Source organism: Hippocampus bargibanti, linkage group LG05 (genome assembly GCF_051943395.1).
Source record: "Hippocampus bargibanti isolate YZ-2025 linkage group LG05, ASM5194339v1, whole genome shotgun sequence".
Taxonomy (NCBI): Eukaryota; Metazoa; Chordata; class Actinopteri; order Syngnathiformes; family Syngnathidae; genus Hippocampus; species Hippocampus bargibanti.
Genome location: NC_142738.1, coordinates 12,662,501 through 12,679,770, shown reverse-complemented (window position 1 = coordinate 12,679,770; position 17,270 = coordinate 12,662,501). Strand labels below are relative to the sequence as shown.

General features: G+C 41.8%; 1 protein-coding gene across 5 annotated transcripts in view; it reads right to left on the bottom strand.

Moving 5' to 3' along the window:
* The window catches only part of znf423 (zinc finger protein 423), a 146,827-nt gene that overhangs the window by 15,315 nt on the left and 114,242 nt on the right, over positions 1-17,270 (bottom strand). For all 5 annotated transcript variants that reach the window (XM_088996639.1, XM_088996641.1, XM_088996640.1 and 2 more), the window contains one exon: positions 1,978-2,109. In XM_088996639.1, coding sequence (XP_088852765.1) covers positions 1,978-2,109 — 132 coding nt within the window. The remainder of the gene's footprint in view (positions 1-1,977; positions 2,110-17,270) is intronic.

Sequence of the window (17,270 nt, the reverse complement as noted above, 5' to 3'; positions counted from 1 at the left end):
AATAAATTATCTCTACCTTTTAAACTTGTGCTCCAATGTTGTTTCATAGAGGGTTTTTTTTCTTTTTCTTCTTATCGTTCTTTCCTTTTCTCCTCTTTTGTTTCGGTAAACTTCTGGTTTTCACTGAGTGGGTTATGTGTTGAATTATTAATATTCCCCATTGGAGTGGTGGCCATTTTACTAATGCATAACGTCACCAAGGAATAGAGTTAAAGTTTAAAGCATTACTGCGCACCTGGGGAACAAGCACACAACACAAGACTTAACTCAACAACTCGGGAAGGCCGAGAGAGAGATGAAGTGACACGGAGAGCGTAAGTGCGTGTATGGGGAGGAATGGCGAATAGAGAGAGAGGGAGAAACAAAGGCAGATTTAGTCAAAAAGAGAGTCATTGCTGCAACGCATTAGCTCGCCTCCTGATTCTTTTCTTCAAATCTCATAGTACTGTAGCATCTCCATGGAGGTGTCATGTGAATGTTTACATGATTTCTATAAGTTCCAACTGTCTGTGAAGCGCTGAGTAAAACTGAGGGACCACGACGATTAATACCGCCATTTGTGCAGACAGCGAGTTGACAAGTTAAACTCTCTCCGTTTTTGCATTTATTAATTTCATTCTCTCACTGTGGAAGTATTGATCATAAATTCTAAGTTAATTCAAATTGACAATTTTACATACGTTGACTCATTCACTGCCATTCCCGAATTTATTCGCAAATTGAAAATATGACGTGGAGCGCCATTCCCGAATTTGTTCGGGTGTTTGTTTTTCTTGTGAGAAGTGGTGCCGATAAAGCGCTGGTCAGACCTCTGGCAATGTTTTTTTTCCCCCCTTCCACGATGGATAAAACAGCCGGCCCCACTTTCACCTCATATTACTCCAGACCCCTATGACTTAGGAATTAACTCTTTTTTTCCATGAAAGAAGAGAGTTTAAGGTTTCTCACACTGCATTGAATGTTTATGTAGTCCTAAAAGTCAATATTCTGTGGTTCCAGGAATTTCAGTGAAAATGAAAAAACCCTAGCACTGGCGTGGACACATTTTTGCACGTCTGGCAGTGAATGAGTGAAGGATTATTTCTGATGATATTTTGTTTAGTGAAGCGTCTACCAGGGGAGTTTCCTTTTCTCAATAATATGTCATGAAAATAACCATAATAATGATGTGTGCCTCCCGCCTAATTTAGTGTAGCCTGTATAACATTCTTATACGCAGAGTGAACCAAGTGCATTCTTGGTCCCATCTGTGAACTTTGATACACTGCTTACTGGAGACTTGGTGGAGACACAATAATAAAAGCTAAGAATTGTTTTGGGAGAATGCCGCCTCGATGTCGCACCATAGTCTTGATACCGCCCTTCTGATGAAATAAATATGTTGTGTGTCCATGGTGTGGACGCACTCGTGATTATGCAGCCATTTTCTGTAAACCATGTGTGTACGGAATGTTCTGCAAAAAATCCTTCAAAGGTACTACTGTTCATTGACTCCAGCCTGTATTTGGATAGCTAAAATTCTCATCATCCGACATTAATGAGCATGTTGAGGAAAGAAGGCCACTCTCCTCCAACATAAATGAATGTCCCCTCCCTCTCTCACATAAGGATGATCTGCAGCTATACACTTGTCCAGAATTAGAATCAGAATCAGAATCATCTTTATTGCCAAATATGTAGAACACACAAGGAATTTGTTTCCGGTAGAACACGCTGCACTAGTATCGTTGTAAAAAAACTGCTAAGTGGCACTATACAGTCCATGTAACCATTCTAAAAATCCCTTGGAGCCTTGAGCACAATGTTATTTCTTTTTCTATTTTTTGATGATGGAAATGCAAACAAACTACAAAAAGTAATGAGGCAAACGCTACTTCTCGGTGGTTACGGGACGAAAACACTAGTCAAGCACTTCTCGCCTCCAAAGTTCCCCGCAGACTGTCCTTGAAGGTGAACGCGCACTGTTTTTCCTCTCACCTGTGAAGCAGACGGGACACTTGAAGGTACCTCCCATGCCTTCAAAACTGTGTTCTATCAGGTGGCAGAGCAGCTTGGCGGGTGAATCAAACATCTGGTTACACAGCTTGCACTCGTGATTGATACCCTCCTCTGCAAATAGGACACAGATACACATGCACATTAAGGCTGGATCGAGCACAATATTAATAAATAACTAAATCAACAAAATAAACAAACATACAGGAACATATATAACCGTCAATAAAACAGCATTCACGACAGATGTTTGTTCCATATACAGCAAGCAGACAACACAACACGGACGGGGTCGCGAAACAAGTACTCTTTGGCATTCAACTAAGCATGATACTGACTTGATCTTGGTTTTACTTCCTGGTGTGCTTTCTACTATCGTTGTGACTGCTTTATTTCCTGTATATGGTAGCTGTCCATGTTAAATGCTTTGTTACAGCTTCAGCTGTTGATAAAGCGCGATTCAAATCAATATGTATTTGAGGGGTTTCTGAAAAGCTACAAAGGGTCCGATGGCAACACAAAATTCCTACTGATTTCAAACCGAGAAATACTTTAAGACAAAAATTAGTGCATACGAAAGATAAGCTATCCAAATGAAAAACAAAGTCAATTAATGTAGTTTATTCTATATATTGTAAAAATGAAGATTGTAAAGAGCAATACATTGGGGAAACTAAATAAATCCTCAAAAAAGACGATTAACATGGCAGGGATAATGCTAGTTGGCCGCAATCTGCAGTACATCTGCACCTAAAAGCTAGCAACCGCTCATTTGATGACAATAAGGTTAAAATCTTAGCTAATGAAAATAGATGGTTTGAAAGGGGAGTAAAAGAAGTAATTTCTGTAAAACAGCAAAACCCTTCACTAAATCACCATGGTGGTTTGAGGTTTAATTTAGATTGTGCTTCCAACAAACTTCTTCGGCCATTACCACATAGGCTTAGTCATGCAAATGAGGTGATACGAGACCTAATGGGGCAGTCAGTGCCAGGCATAGCACATTAGTGGTAATCAGACGGTCTAAAAGAAGTAATCAGATTACCTTCAGGGATTAGTACACTGCTCCCCCAATTTTAGTACAGAGACCTATCAGAGCTGAGGTCTGGCACCGCCACCTCTGTCCATTAGGGATAAATATAGGCCCAGAATTACCAGCCCAACTTTAGTTCGCTGACAAAGCTGTTCGGATGAGGAGCGAAACGTCCGACACCTTCAAAGAAGTACAGATGACGGCTGAAGAAACCTTTTCATCGATCAATATGTATTATATTGTATTGTATAATTATCAGAAGCATGATAGAAACAACTCACGAGTTGGGTTATAAATTGAGCGCGATTAAACAGGGCACTTGTTTCAAGGTTTGTCACCATGCTTCGTAAGTGTTCCTTACTGGAGGTCATGCGTAAAACAAATCATCTCCTTTGATAAAAGCCTTCCCAGCACAGATGCATTTTAGCCTGTCGGGGGCATTTGTTTTTGCCATACATCAGTCATGTCCATTCTCTTCTCATCTCTGCCACATGTTCTTCTTTTATTTTCCATCCCCTCGCGTACATTTAACACCCAACGGCCCCAGTGGTACGTGTGCCCCAACTGGTAATTGCCTGTCCTCCCCACCGGAGATGTGAGTGATCTACCTCCATGCTGGAGCCACCCTTCCGTCTCTCGGTCCTCGTTATCCTCCCACCCCCACTGTCCAATGCATCCCCCCACTTAGCTCGTCACACACTACATTTATCCTCATCTCAGTCCCTCTGTCGCTGATTAATTTGAATGGCCCAAAGCCCATTTACTTGGACCATTAAAAAGTTGGACCTCACGTCCGTAATTTAATGATATAATGGTATGACATTCCCGTTTTTATTTGATGTTTTATTAGCGCACAGCTGCTTAAATTGGTTCGTCCACGGTTTTTCATCACGGACCGTACAGGGCCACAACTCACAATTGCACTGCAAGCCTTCATATATGCATTATGTATTAAAAAAGAAAGAGGGGGGGGGGCAGACTATTTTCTAAAAGGCCATGCATGTGCCCATCTGCTGCCTGCATCTGTACTTTTTTTACTTTTTGTTTCCTGCTAGAAGAATTCTGGTTGGCACACAATAGAAAAAAAAAGTTAACGGCTTGTGTCTCACACTCACTGTCCCTTCACGATGGCGATCTTGCACCCCACACCCCCAAAATGATGAGTAATAAAAGATTAAATATAAAATCAAGAGCAAAGATGAACCGGGACAACTCACTCATTCGCATTATTACACCTTTCCATCAACATCTGTAAGACAATGCGCATATCTCTACTTCTAAAGTAATAATACCTCAACTGTGTCCTGTGATCAGTGACACATATAAAAGACGGCGTTTTTGTACGCACGTGTTCGACAGTCAGCAACAACGAGCTGCAGGCGATTGTGAAGTTAATAACATCTTCAGTCATACACCCATGACACTCATACTGACAAGCACACACACAAAGATTCCCATCTTTCCTGGCCTCAAAGGCCGACATGGGTGCCCTAATCCTGCTTCAATGCCTGTGTTTGTGTGTATGTGAGTGTGTGTGTGTGTGTGGTGTGTGTGTGCATGTGTGTGTGTGTGTGTGTGTGTGTGTATGTATGTGTGTGTGTGCGTCTTTCTGTGTGTGTGTGTGTGTGTCTGTGAAGTGCCACACAAGTTTAGGAAGATGGTATGTCCCGTAAACCTTAAGCTCTGTCTCTCTCTCTCTCTCTCTCTCTCTCTCTCTCTCTCTCTCTCTCTCTCTCTCTCTCTCTCTCTCTCTCTCTCTCTCTCTCTCTCTCTCTCTCTCACACACACACATGCATACACACGCACACACTGACAAAACCTCAAAAGGCTGCTGGGCTGAGTGGGACGCCCGAGACCCAGCTAGTCTGATAGAGAAGTTCATTATCATTGACTCGGAGATTGAAGCGGCAGGGGTTTGTCACATGGTCATCGGCACACATAAAGAAAGAGTAGACGGGAGTGTGAGATGTTTATAGCGCAGTACTTAAATCAGTTGTCATTATTCGCACTGCAAATTGGCTCTATTTTTGTAGTTTACAGCGATGGGAATGAATGTGGTCAGTGTTTTTTGTGAGTGAGGGAATTAAGTGGTTATAGTATTTGAATAAAGTGCAGTAAGTAGAGACGAAAATAGCAAGAGTTTTGAAGGGAGAACATTTCGATTTTTAAGACATAATTGGGCTGCCCAGAACAAGGGTAGATCCACAAGCCTCCAATCACTGTGTGCTTGTGTGTTTCTGCGTATATATGTGTGTCTAAAAAACATTGTGTCAAAGACATTGTTTTGATCAATATGTGTGAGGACGACACGCTCGGTATGTTGTCTCCCTCAGAGACAATGTCCATGTGCGAAGTGTTTGTGAAATTACAAAGTCTCAGAGCATCCTGCCGTTACACTTTGTCTCCCAGTGTGCATTTGACGCACAAATACGCACACATCCTTGCACACGCGCACACACACAGGCATGGGAGGCCCACGCTGGGATGGAGAACGTGGCAGTGGGTGATGAAAGTGAGACCAAAATAAAAAATCAAAGAAAGAGAGACTGCAAGGGTGAAGGTTAATACTACGACTCAGTAACAGTATTTTAGATTTTTTAAGGATGTTTTCATCTTTTTTCCCCCACACATTTAATGACAATGTTCATTGAGAGAGAACGAAATGTGGACAGTACCTAGAACAGGCCCAGAGCGTTGCGGCCTGTTCTATCAGCTACGAACATTTCGCATAATATGACTGACTGTGATTGGTTGTTTGCTATGATAAATTTCATGACAGGCAAGACACTGAGAAGACATTATTGCTTCATTTCCTTTTTTATTTAACTGTATCAAGGATTGTGCTTAAAGTGACATTTCTTTCAAGAGGAAGCATTTTTATTTTGACATTGTCTGGTAAAGAAAGATCGCAACCAGATTTGTTTGTGGTACCAAAACTGACCAATAAAAGGCAGTGTGGTGCTACACGGCACCCAAACTGCCTGAAAATACAAAGAGTAAAAAATGGAGTAAAAGAAACTCGGACAACTGTTTACGGTTGTGGTTATTTGGTGGCTCCATTAGAATTGAAAACAGGATAGAAAATAGGATTGTCCAGTGGAGGACCGTCAAGGCCTGCAAATCCTTTTGTGCTGGCTTAAAAATATCTGAATCACGGACTGCTGTCAATTATACTTTGTCCATGGATTCCTATTAAATAATTCAAAATTGTTTTATTACTGTTCCCCTGTTACACTGCTTCCAGAGGTGTGTTTTTGTATTTAAAGCATTTAACCAATCACATTTCCGGCATCATTTGTTCCCAGGGTCAGAAATCTACCTCAATGTCATCACAATCAGTTCTGCGGACCCTGTCGCATCAAATGTGTCGATCAAACTGTTGCTCTAACCAATCAGATTTTGAGTTGGAAACCCAATAGGGGTGCCAACACCTTCTTGAAGGCGCTGGTCAATGTCAGAGTTTTCGCAAACTATGATTGGCTAGTTGCTAGCCAATCACAGTTTGCAAAAACTGCTCTCTTCCCAAGCCGCTCATGACAAGAGCATACTGGCCAGAGATAGCTCACTGTATCGGCAGAGATATACATTAGCAAATATATTGTATTGATTTAATAGCAGTTTGGTCAACTGATTTACTGTTAAAGCCATTTTCAAGACGGAATTTTCAAGAAAAGTTGGACATCATGAAGAAAGGTTGATCACTTATTTCCGCTTTAATGGTACGCTCTAATGACCTTGCAGTAAATCACACGACACTCTTTTTCAGTCTGGTTTGATTCAGACATATCACTACTGAAGCCCTAGCGATGAAATCCACGGCCCGCCACTGCAGTTGTCAAAACCATTTTCTGAGCAGAAGGGAGGATGGAAGAAATGACTATAAGCAAATCTTAAAAAAGTGGATAACGGCTAATCTTTGAAATAAGATCATGTTTTCTGATTTCGATTGTGAGAAAGAATGCTCAAAATTGTTGGTATCTGTGTACCCCGCTTTAGCTTGACTCTCTCTTTTTACCTTCCACTTTCTCTGCTAATTGACTAGAGGAGGGGGACCAGGTGGCATCACTGCACACACACACACACACACACACGCACACACACACACACACACACACACACACACACACACACACACACACACACACACACACACACACACACACACACACACACATAAACACAGAGTGAAACATGCAGCAAAGCATAAATGAACTCCCAGGTCCCTAAGGTAAGGTTGCCTTCCCCTTTTCCATACACACACACACACACACACACGCACGCACACACACGCACACACACCAACTGTCTTACCATAGACTGAAACTCTTGGGTATTCAAGCACCCACGAGCGCAAAAAAATCCTGCACCCCTTTTTCCTCTTTTACTATCTCAGCACTGAGTGCAGGAGGTCCCTGGGGTACCAACCCTCCATTACTGCCCCTCCTGGCACTTGTCAAGCCCCTCCTTCCCAAAACTATGTGAAGCTCTGTGTGTGTCGGTGTGTGCGTGCAAGTGTGTGTGTGAGTATTTGGTCTCTTGTGGCGCAGAGACCGTCATGGATGCCAGGCACTAGATGGCCAGGACAGCAAGGGGAACGGCAGCCAAAAGCGAGGTATGGACGGAAATAGACGGATGCAGTCGGGATGGAGGGAGAGAGACAGCAGGATGAAAAGCGATATGGGCAGAGGGTGTGTGTGTGTTTGTGTGGGCAGGCGGGGGTGGGGGCGCACCCGAGATGGCAGGAGATAAAGTGCGGCCAGGAGGAGAGCAGTGGATGGAAGGTGGAGGAATACAGAGCTCTCTCGGGGGTTCACTCAAGGTGTGTCTCCATAGCAACCAAGTGGTGGGGGTTCAGGGGTTCAGTGGGTGAGATTGACCCATTGGTAGTGCGGGGGCTGGAAAATACACACAGACACACACGCACACACACACGCACGCACGCGCGCACACACACACACACACACACACGCACACACACACGCACAGACACACACACACACACACACACACACACACACACACACACACACACACACACACACACACACACACACACACACAAAATCCTCTGCAGTGCTGGAAGGGTCCTATGTATACCCCCACCTTACTCACCCTCTCTGTCTCGCTTACTCCCACACCCAAACACACACAATGAATGAATGCTGCAGTGTGGTGGTCCCTCAGGTGTCCTCCACCCCCCGCCCCGGCCCCAATCTCTCCCTTTCTCATTTTCGAACTCACTTCTAATTCTATCACTCACTCTGCGAGGTAAATGTCAATATTTTCATCATCAGAATACTCCGGATTGCTCTGTGTGGATTTTTCTTCTTTGAAACTGCATGGCAATGAGAAGGTGTCCAACACTTGAAAGCAGGGTTTGAGATTGCTTTCGATTAATTTGTAGCCATCACCCATTAAACCCTCCCCCTCAACACCCCGCCTCCAGAAAAATGTGTCTGCAGTTCCAATATAGAGAGTCGTGATAGTACATTAAAGACAAGCTTTATTCTGTGTTTTTGCAAACTTCATGGTGTGTTTGTTTGGGAATGTCTCTGGGGCTGCAGGCCCACGCAACAGAAATCAAAATGGCAAACATCTCAAACAATGCATTTGATATGTTGTGGCCGTACATGACACATAAAGCTGGTTTACGTACGGTATATTAAGATGCTTTCCAGTTGAAAAGATCCCAAAAATGGCTATTAGGTGCAGCGGTGAGCAGTGGGGACTTGTATTCTGAATGAAAATAGTTCTTCCAGAGTTTGAACTGATCAAGCTATTTGTCAAACAAAGTGTTATGGAGTCTACAAAAGGCAGTACAAGGGAAATAACATGTACAGTATTTGACGATAGCAATATATTGCTGCATGGTGATCCAGGTGACTTTTTGGAGAGACAAGCTGTCGTTTCGGTGCTTTTATTTTTTTATTGTATTTGATAGAGAAAAATCAACTGTGTTTATTAAAAAAAAAGGAGTCACAACCACACTGTAGAACACACGCGATTGGCAAGCAAGACTGGCATATGGTGAGAACCAGTGAGTGTTTGTGTAGAATGAAAGCAACACAAATTGAGCAGAGCCATGTGGCACACAAGTGCATGCATGTCTTGGAAGGAGAGTCTGTTTGTGCGTGTGTGCGTGTGTGTGTGTGTATGTTTATGTGTGTTAAAGATGGGTTTTCCTCTCAGATTACATAACACTCGAAATGCTCAGTGAAAGCCAGCTGCTACTGGATTGGATTGGATATGCCTTTATTAGTCTCACAGTGGAGAAATTTACATTTCACAGCAGCAAAGTGATGAAAGGAATGAAAGTAGAAAAACAAAATACATGAGCTGCTGGAAAGGCAGCCACTCTCGCGGCGCCGTCTTGAAGTCAAAAGAACAAAAAAAAAACTAAATAACAAATAATATGACAGCATAGAGACAATATGACAAAACAAAGACACAGAGAGACACTGTTACTGTTACAAAAATAAAAAAATATTTAAAAATACATAAACACACACACACTCACAGACGCACACTGGTCTATACACAATCCTACGACACACATACAGGTGTTTAACTCATTCACTGCCAGACGTGCAAAAATATGTCTACTCCAGTGCCAGGGTTTTTGTCATTGTCACTTGAATTCCTTTACCCACAGAATATTGAATTTAAGACTACAAAATCATTCAATACAGAGATAGAAACCTTAGACTCTCTACTTTTAACAGAAAAAAAACAGTTGATTCCTAAATTATATGGATCTGGAGTTATATGAGCTTGTTCGGAAATGGCGCTCAACGTCATATTTTCAATTCCCCAATAAATCGAGAATGGCAGTGAATGAGTTAAATATAGCAATGTGGCGAGTGGCCAGACTTCGAGCTGTTGTTGAGACAGTCTTTTCCTTTGAAGTATATCATTTTTTTTGTAGCTCCAAGCGCTGTATGGTGACACTGAACTTTTAACTGAGTTCATTTCACAACCTGCAGGAGTTTGGCAGAGAGAAAACGACTGATAAAAAAAGGCTTCAAGTTTTTAATGGCTATTGTCAGTTGATGTGTACTGTCAAACCAACCCAAAAAATGAACATGTTTAAAAAAAATAAAAGAGAATTCTCTCCCCTCAGACAGATAATGTACCACTTTTCAGGTATATGTTATGTAGTCTTTCCAAAAAATAGCTCATATCGCAGCTCACTGAGGACAATGCATCTGTCTGTACAATATCTACACTCCCTCCATATGGCTATGGAGCCCAGACCACAAGGAGCAGCACCATTTCCATAAAACTGAAGTAAACACTTTGGCACAGTTGCTTAATTCTGCACTTTGTAAGTACTGTATTTTCCGGTGTACAAGGCGCACCGTAGTATAAGGCGCACCCCCAATGAATGGTGTATTTTCAAACTTTTTTCCATATATAAGGTGCACTGGACTATAAGGCGCAACTTCAATGAATGAAAAATAGTTTTTTTAAATACAATATATAAATATATAAAAGTTCTCCAAATATAAGGCACACCATATTATAAGGGGCTACAGTTGAGGCTGGGGTTACGCACTACTTCTTCTACAGGGTAAAATGGAGTCAGTGGCTACTGACAGTAGTTGCGAGAACTGTTGTGGCTCACTATGACTTCACATATAAGGCATAACATACATATAAGGCACAGGGTCATCTTTTGGAGAAAAATCAAGACTTTTGGGTATGCCTTATACAGTGGAAAATGTGGTAAATGAAATTTCACTTGATTTTTTTACAAAGTATGATTGAGTGCTATGTATCTTGTTGAAAGGACATTCCAAAATTATATTTTGTGAGACTGACGTCATGATCGGATTAATGGCATTTTAATGTACCATATTTAGAGGTGTATAAGGCACACCGGAGTGTCAGGAACACCCTCACTGAATGGTGTATTTTCAAACATTGTTCATATATAAGACGCAACAGACTTTAAGGAGCACCTTCAATGAATGAAAAACGTTTTCCAAATATAATGTATAAATATGTCTATGTCTTCCAAATATAAGGTACCCTGCATTATAAGGCACTACACTAGAGGCTGGGGTTACGTTTCATATATCCCAGCATGGACTGTGCACTAGTTCTACAGGGGGAAATGGAGTCGGTGGCTGCTGACTGTAGTTGCGAGAACTGTTGTGACTCAATAACACGTCACATATAAGGCGCACGGTCATCTTTTGAAGGAAATCAAGGCTTTTGGGTGCACCTTTTATACCAGAAAATATGGTAATCTCAAAAAATGATGATCCAATCTGTATGTTAGGGATCCCCCCGTTTCTAGTAACAAATCCAAATGATAATGTCAGTCTACATAAGTGGAAAACCCAAAAAAAGTTGATCATGCTTCATTTGCTTAACTTGCATAGAAGTTAAAAACAGAAACAAGTATTCCATGGCAACACCATGCCAGGATATTGTCCCTGCACAATGTGGTAAGGACTTGACCGCAACAACATGCTGCTAATATGAATGTCTTGTATCATCCTATCATAATCAGACTTTAATTAACATTCAACAAGGAGAGCAGCACACATCATTGCTCCAGCCGGGGAATCATCACTCAGGACTTTCACGGGAAAAGAGGGAATTACTGCTTCCCCCAACAAAAACATGGAAAGCCTACCACACTCATACACACACACACACACACACACACACACACACACACACACACACACACACACACACACACACGCACACACACACACACACACACACACACACACACACACACACACACACACACACACACACACACACACACACACACACACACACACACACACACGTTTTACCTTGTTAGGAGGGATGAGGGTAATGAATGCAGATTATATTTCTGTTTAGAATCTTAATTGAAAGCTTGAAAGTAGCCTGCGGGGAATACGCTCAATCAGTGCGAATAAACCATAAACACACATCCGTGCACATGCAAAGAAGACAGAAACCTGGCACCTATGATAACATTCACAACGTAATGACCGCTCATTCTCTTCTAATAGATTTGAACACTAACTCTTTTGTACAAACACTCGCTCCTCCCATCACACAGGTCCCGTTTGTTCATTTGTCTATCAATGTTGGGGAGGAAACCGTAGACTTCCATCGTATCCATTCATTTTTTTATCCTGCTCAAGGATCCTGCACTTTTTGCCAGACCAGGACTGACACATTCAACCCCACCTGTGGACAATTTAGTTCGTAATGAACCTAAGAAGCATGCTTTGAAAAAACATGCTTCTTTAACTCAGTCACTGCCAGACGTGCAAAAATGTGTCCACTCCAATGCCAGGGTTTTTGTCATTGTCACTTGAATTGCAGGTCCCACAGAATATTGAGTTTTAGGACTACTTAAATATTCAATACAGTTTTAGAAACCTTAGACTCTCTTCTTTCATCAAAAAAAAATAATTTATTCTTAAATTTTATGTGTCTGGAGTTATATGAGCTTGGAATGAGGGAAGCTGTCCAAAATACAATGCAAAACATACATATTGGTTAATACAGCACTTTAACAACAGCTGAAGCTGGAACAAAGCACAAACATGGAAAAAAACGCAAATGCTGCCCCCTGGTGGAAAAGAAAAAAACATGGCCAGAGGCCATAACCAGCACTTTATCGACACCTAAGCATGAAAAAAAAAAAAAAAAAAACAAACCCAGACAAATGGCGCTCAACGTCATATTTTCAATTTCCGAATACATTTGAGAATGGCAGTGAATGAGTTAAAAAAATATTAAGTATTTTAAAGTCACATTTTTTGGGTCATTTTGAAAGAATTGACATTCCAAAAACAATAAAATAAAATAAATAAAAGGAATGGGTTAAACGTCTTTGGTCGAGTACTGATCCAAACATAAAAAACGTCATTTTCAAAAATATTTGCTCACCAATTATACAAAAAAGATTATGAGAGATTATAACACGCAAATTGTTAGCCCGACAATCAAGGTTAGTGTGCAGGTCACCATGGCAACCATAATGAAGGCTCTATCTACTGTAGTTGTCAAGGTGATAGAGAAAAGGGTCATCCTTTGACTGTCAATCAATGAGTGTGGTTTGAGAAAATGGGCAATTGCATGGTCACACCAAATGGATATAAAGCGTGTAATGGGTTGAGAGTGATCGACAGAGGGGTAATCGGGGAGATGCAACGAGGCCATTTGTGATTCACTACTTATTCCTTTGGAAGTATATGAGGGACGCAAGCGATGGTGTTTACCTATATTTAAATAATCCTATCCAGCAGCGAGTCTGTTTGTCGATGTGTGTGTGTGTCTATGTGTGTGATATCTATTTATTTTTCACCCGTGTGGGTTTGTTGTGGTTCTTTAATCTGCATTCTCAAGGTGAGTTGAACGGAGTTAGCCTGCTTGTCCTTGCCGTATTTTTGAAATACCACAAAAATACCTATCACAAGAGACACCAGTAGCATAGTGGTTAGCATGCCGGCTTCACAGTGCAGAGGTCGTGAGTTTAAGATCCGGTCCGGCCTCCCTGGACAACAAACACGGATGCCCTAATCAAAAAGGGACAGAGTCGCCTCTTCCTACTCAGGAAACTGAGGTCTTTTGGAGTTCAGGGGTCACTCCTAAAGACTTTCTATGACTCTGTGGTGGCATCAGCCATCCACTATGGCATTGTCTGCTGGTCAGGCAGCATCACCACCCGGGACAGAAAAATGCTGGGGCGCCTTGTCAAGCGGGCCAGTTCTGGCGTGGGCTGCTCGCTGGACTCTCTGGAGGAGGTGGGCAACAGACGGACGCTAGCTAAACTAAAAGCTATGATGGACAGCCCCTCCCACCCCCTCCTGCCCACCCTGACAGCACTGGGTAGCTCCTTTAGCCAGAGACTATTACACCCGCGCTGCAAGAAGGAGAGGTACCGCCGCTCGTTCCTACCGACTGCTGTCAGGCTTCACAATTCTCAATGATCACATGTGAAAAAAAAGAAAAAGGAAAAAAACAAAACTGGACACTTGTAAATATGGGTTGTTGCAATTTATCAAAATGCATTTCTTGATTCTGCACTATGTACAGTTTGTTTTCTCTTATGGAACGGTTTTGCACATTTACATTTGCACAGTATACAGTTGACATTTTTATTTTGTTATGCTTAGAATATCTTGTTTTCTATCCTTTCACCCCACCCCAACTCCATCCCTTTTCAATTGCTGCTGTGGACTGCAAATGTCCCCATTGTGGGACGAATAAAGGTATTCTGATTCTGATTCTGTATGGAGTTTGCATGTTCTCCCCGGGACCCCGTGGGTTTTCTCCCGGCCCTCCAGTTTCCTCCCACATACCAAAAACATTTTTGGCAAGCTGATTGCACATTCCAAATTGTGCCCGTGAGTGTGCATGGTTGTTTGTCTTGTCTCTGTGTGCCCTGGGAGTGGCTGGCAACCAATTCAGGGTGTCCCCCGCCTGGTGCCCGAAGACGTCTGGGATAAGCTTCAGCACCCCCCAGCGACCCTAATAAGGAGAAAGTGGTCTGGAAAATGGATGGAGGGATGAAACATATGACGTTCGCAGACTTTTGCATGATGCGCATGTTGTGTTTGCGAAGTAGCACGTGTTTTGTTATATAATAATAAAAACAATCTTTTTCAAGCACCTTTAAAAACTGTCAAGGACACTTTAAAGTCACAGACTAAGTATTTCTGCGGATGAGCAGCGGCAGCCACACGCGCCAGAGTTCACTCAACCCGGAAGGATGGATGGATTTGTTATTTAGTTTTCTTTCGAAGCAGCGCCGAGATTGTTTTTCATTGTCTCTTCCTTTCATAACTTTTTTGTCAATAGCCAGTGTCGGAAACTCATGACAAAAAGTTAGCGGACACCAGGGCAGACAACTCTGAAAAGTTACCTGCCCAATTTTTTACAACTTGAAACACAATAAGACGACTAATCACAAAAAAAAACATTGTTGCAAAGTATTAAGGAGTTTTTTTTTTATTAAGGAGGTACCTACATCAAATGCTCCTTTGCTTAATTTATGGTAATTATCCCTTACTGGTGATTTTGCTCCAGTTGTCGTTTGTCCATACACTGTTCGTCATGGTGCATAATGCAATGTTTGCATTGTGTTGTCTGCTACAAGCCACATGAGCTCCTCTTTTCACAATGCTTTTAATAATGATAATGATACATTCATTTCTAAGAGCCTTTCTATAGGACACTTTACAGTCACGGGATAATGTATGTTTATGTTTTGTAGAGTCATAAATTTTGTTAGCTTCTTTTGGCGCTGAGCTTCTGTGCATCTACTTTGGAAAATGATATGCAAATGCACGACCTTATAACGCTCGGGAAAGACAGAAGCACGAAGCAGGCTTCTGCTTGGCTGCCGTGCCGAGTATTCAAATTGCCAAACGAACCGAAATTCCACAATTTCCGAACCGAACGAAGATTTTGACATTGGAACAATTTATTCAGATTTTGAAATCTTCGTTCAAACTTCTGCTTTATTGAATAAAGCAAACGTTTAATTTGAGAAACAATCGTTTTTTTTTCTTGAAGTAGTTGATGGCCACCCGGGCAGAGACTTTTTGTAAGTTGTATGCCCGATGTAAAAGTTGCACGCCCCGAGCGACTGGGCAACCACTAATTGAGACACTGCAATCGCTCTTTATTGCATTTGTACATTTCAACACTACACAAGAATGGGATTAGTGACCCTGTCTGCCTGTGCAATGTAAAAGTGCAAGTCTTTAGAGGAGACGAATCAAGAGAGGAACCGAGCCAATAAGAACGCACAGCAGGTTGCTAATAATGTGGCTCCAGCTGTTGCAGTTAACCTGCAGGCTGCCCATCTGGACCGGGAGAGAGCGAGAAAGGTGGAGCAGGTGAGATCGACAGCACGATAACAGATAGGCTGCAAGTGCTCTGCTCCAATTTGACAGTCGATTTTGTCTTAATTAAAACAATACAAATTAATCGAATAGTGCATAAAACTTTCGCAGATGAGATTTTAGGGTGCTAAAAACAGCTAAATTATTCTTTTAACTCATTCACTGCCAGACGTGCAAAAATGTGTACCTCCAGTGCCAGGGTTTTAGTCATTTTCATTCAAATTCCAGGACCCACAGAATATTGAATTTTAGGACTACATATACATTCAATGCAACATAAGGAACGTTAGTCTTCTTTCATCAGAAACAAATTAAAATTAAAAGGGTTAAATTAAATTATAAGGGTCGGGAGTTATATGAGCTTGAAATGAGGGCAACTGTCCAAAATACAATGCATACAGTGATACCTCATCTTAGGAAGGCTTTAGCTCAGGAACTTTTCGCCTTACGAACATTAAATTCGCGAAAATATAATCTTGGCATACGAACTAGTTTTCGGCGGACGAACCAAACCACGCAGTGCCACGGTGGCTGGCGGACTAGTTTTTGGAGGATGAAGACCAAACCACACGGTCGAACAGCGCCACGGTGGCTGGCGGACTAGTTTTCCACACCCCCTTTGAGTGCAGACGTGGTTTGCTATCGAGTGGAGTATTTTTGCTATTATGGGACCGAAAAAGACCCCACCACAGGCTAGTATGTATGCTAAGTCGACCATTGCTACGTGTGGCTAAGGGTGTTTCTGTGTTGTCTAAGAAATGGTCTCAGGCAATAAAAGAGGTTGAAAAACTTGTTGATTTGGATTAACGAAAAGCAGCTAGCAAAGAACATTGTGAGTGAGGGTATTATTGCCGAGAAAGCACAAAAACTTCACTCGGACATCATCAAGAGGAAACTACATCAACAACCGTCACAAAAGTAAATAAAATGACTTTCTTATACAGTGCAGTTTATTTATTTAATTGCAATACAATAGCACCTTTATTATATATAAAATAAAGTATAATTTGTGTAGTTTTAAGGCTTATTTAGTCAAAAATTCAGTTTTATGGGGACCTGGGAACGGATTATTCTCATTTTTAATGGTTTCTTTTGGGAAATAAATGTTTGGCAGACGAACTTTTTGCCTTACGCACACTTTCTGGGAGCCAATTAAGTTCGCAAGTTGATGTATCACTGTATTGGTTTATATAGCGCTTTAACAACAGCTGAAGCTGGAACAAAGCGCCAACATGGAAAAAACGCAAACGCTGCCCCTTTGCGGAAGTGAAAAACACACTGGCCATGACCAGCGCTTTATCGGCACCCAAACAAGAAAAAAATAAACCCAAACAAATTCTGGAATGGCGCTCTACGTCCTATTTTCAATT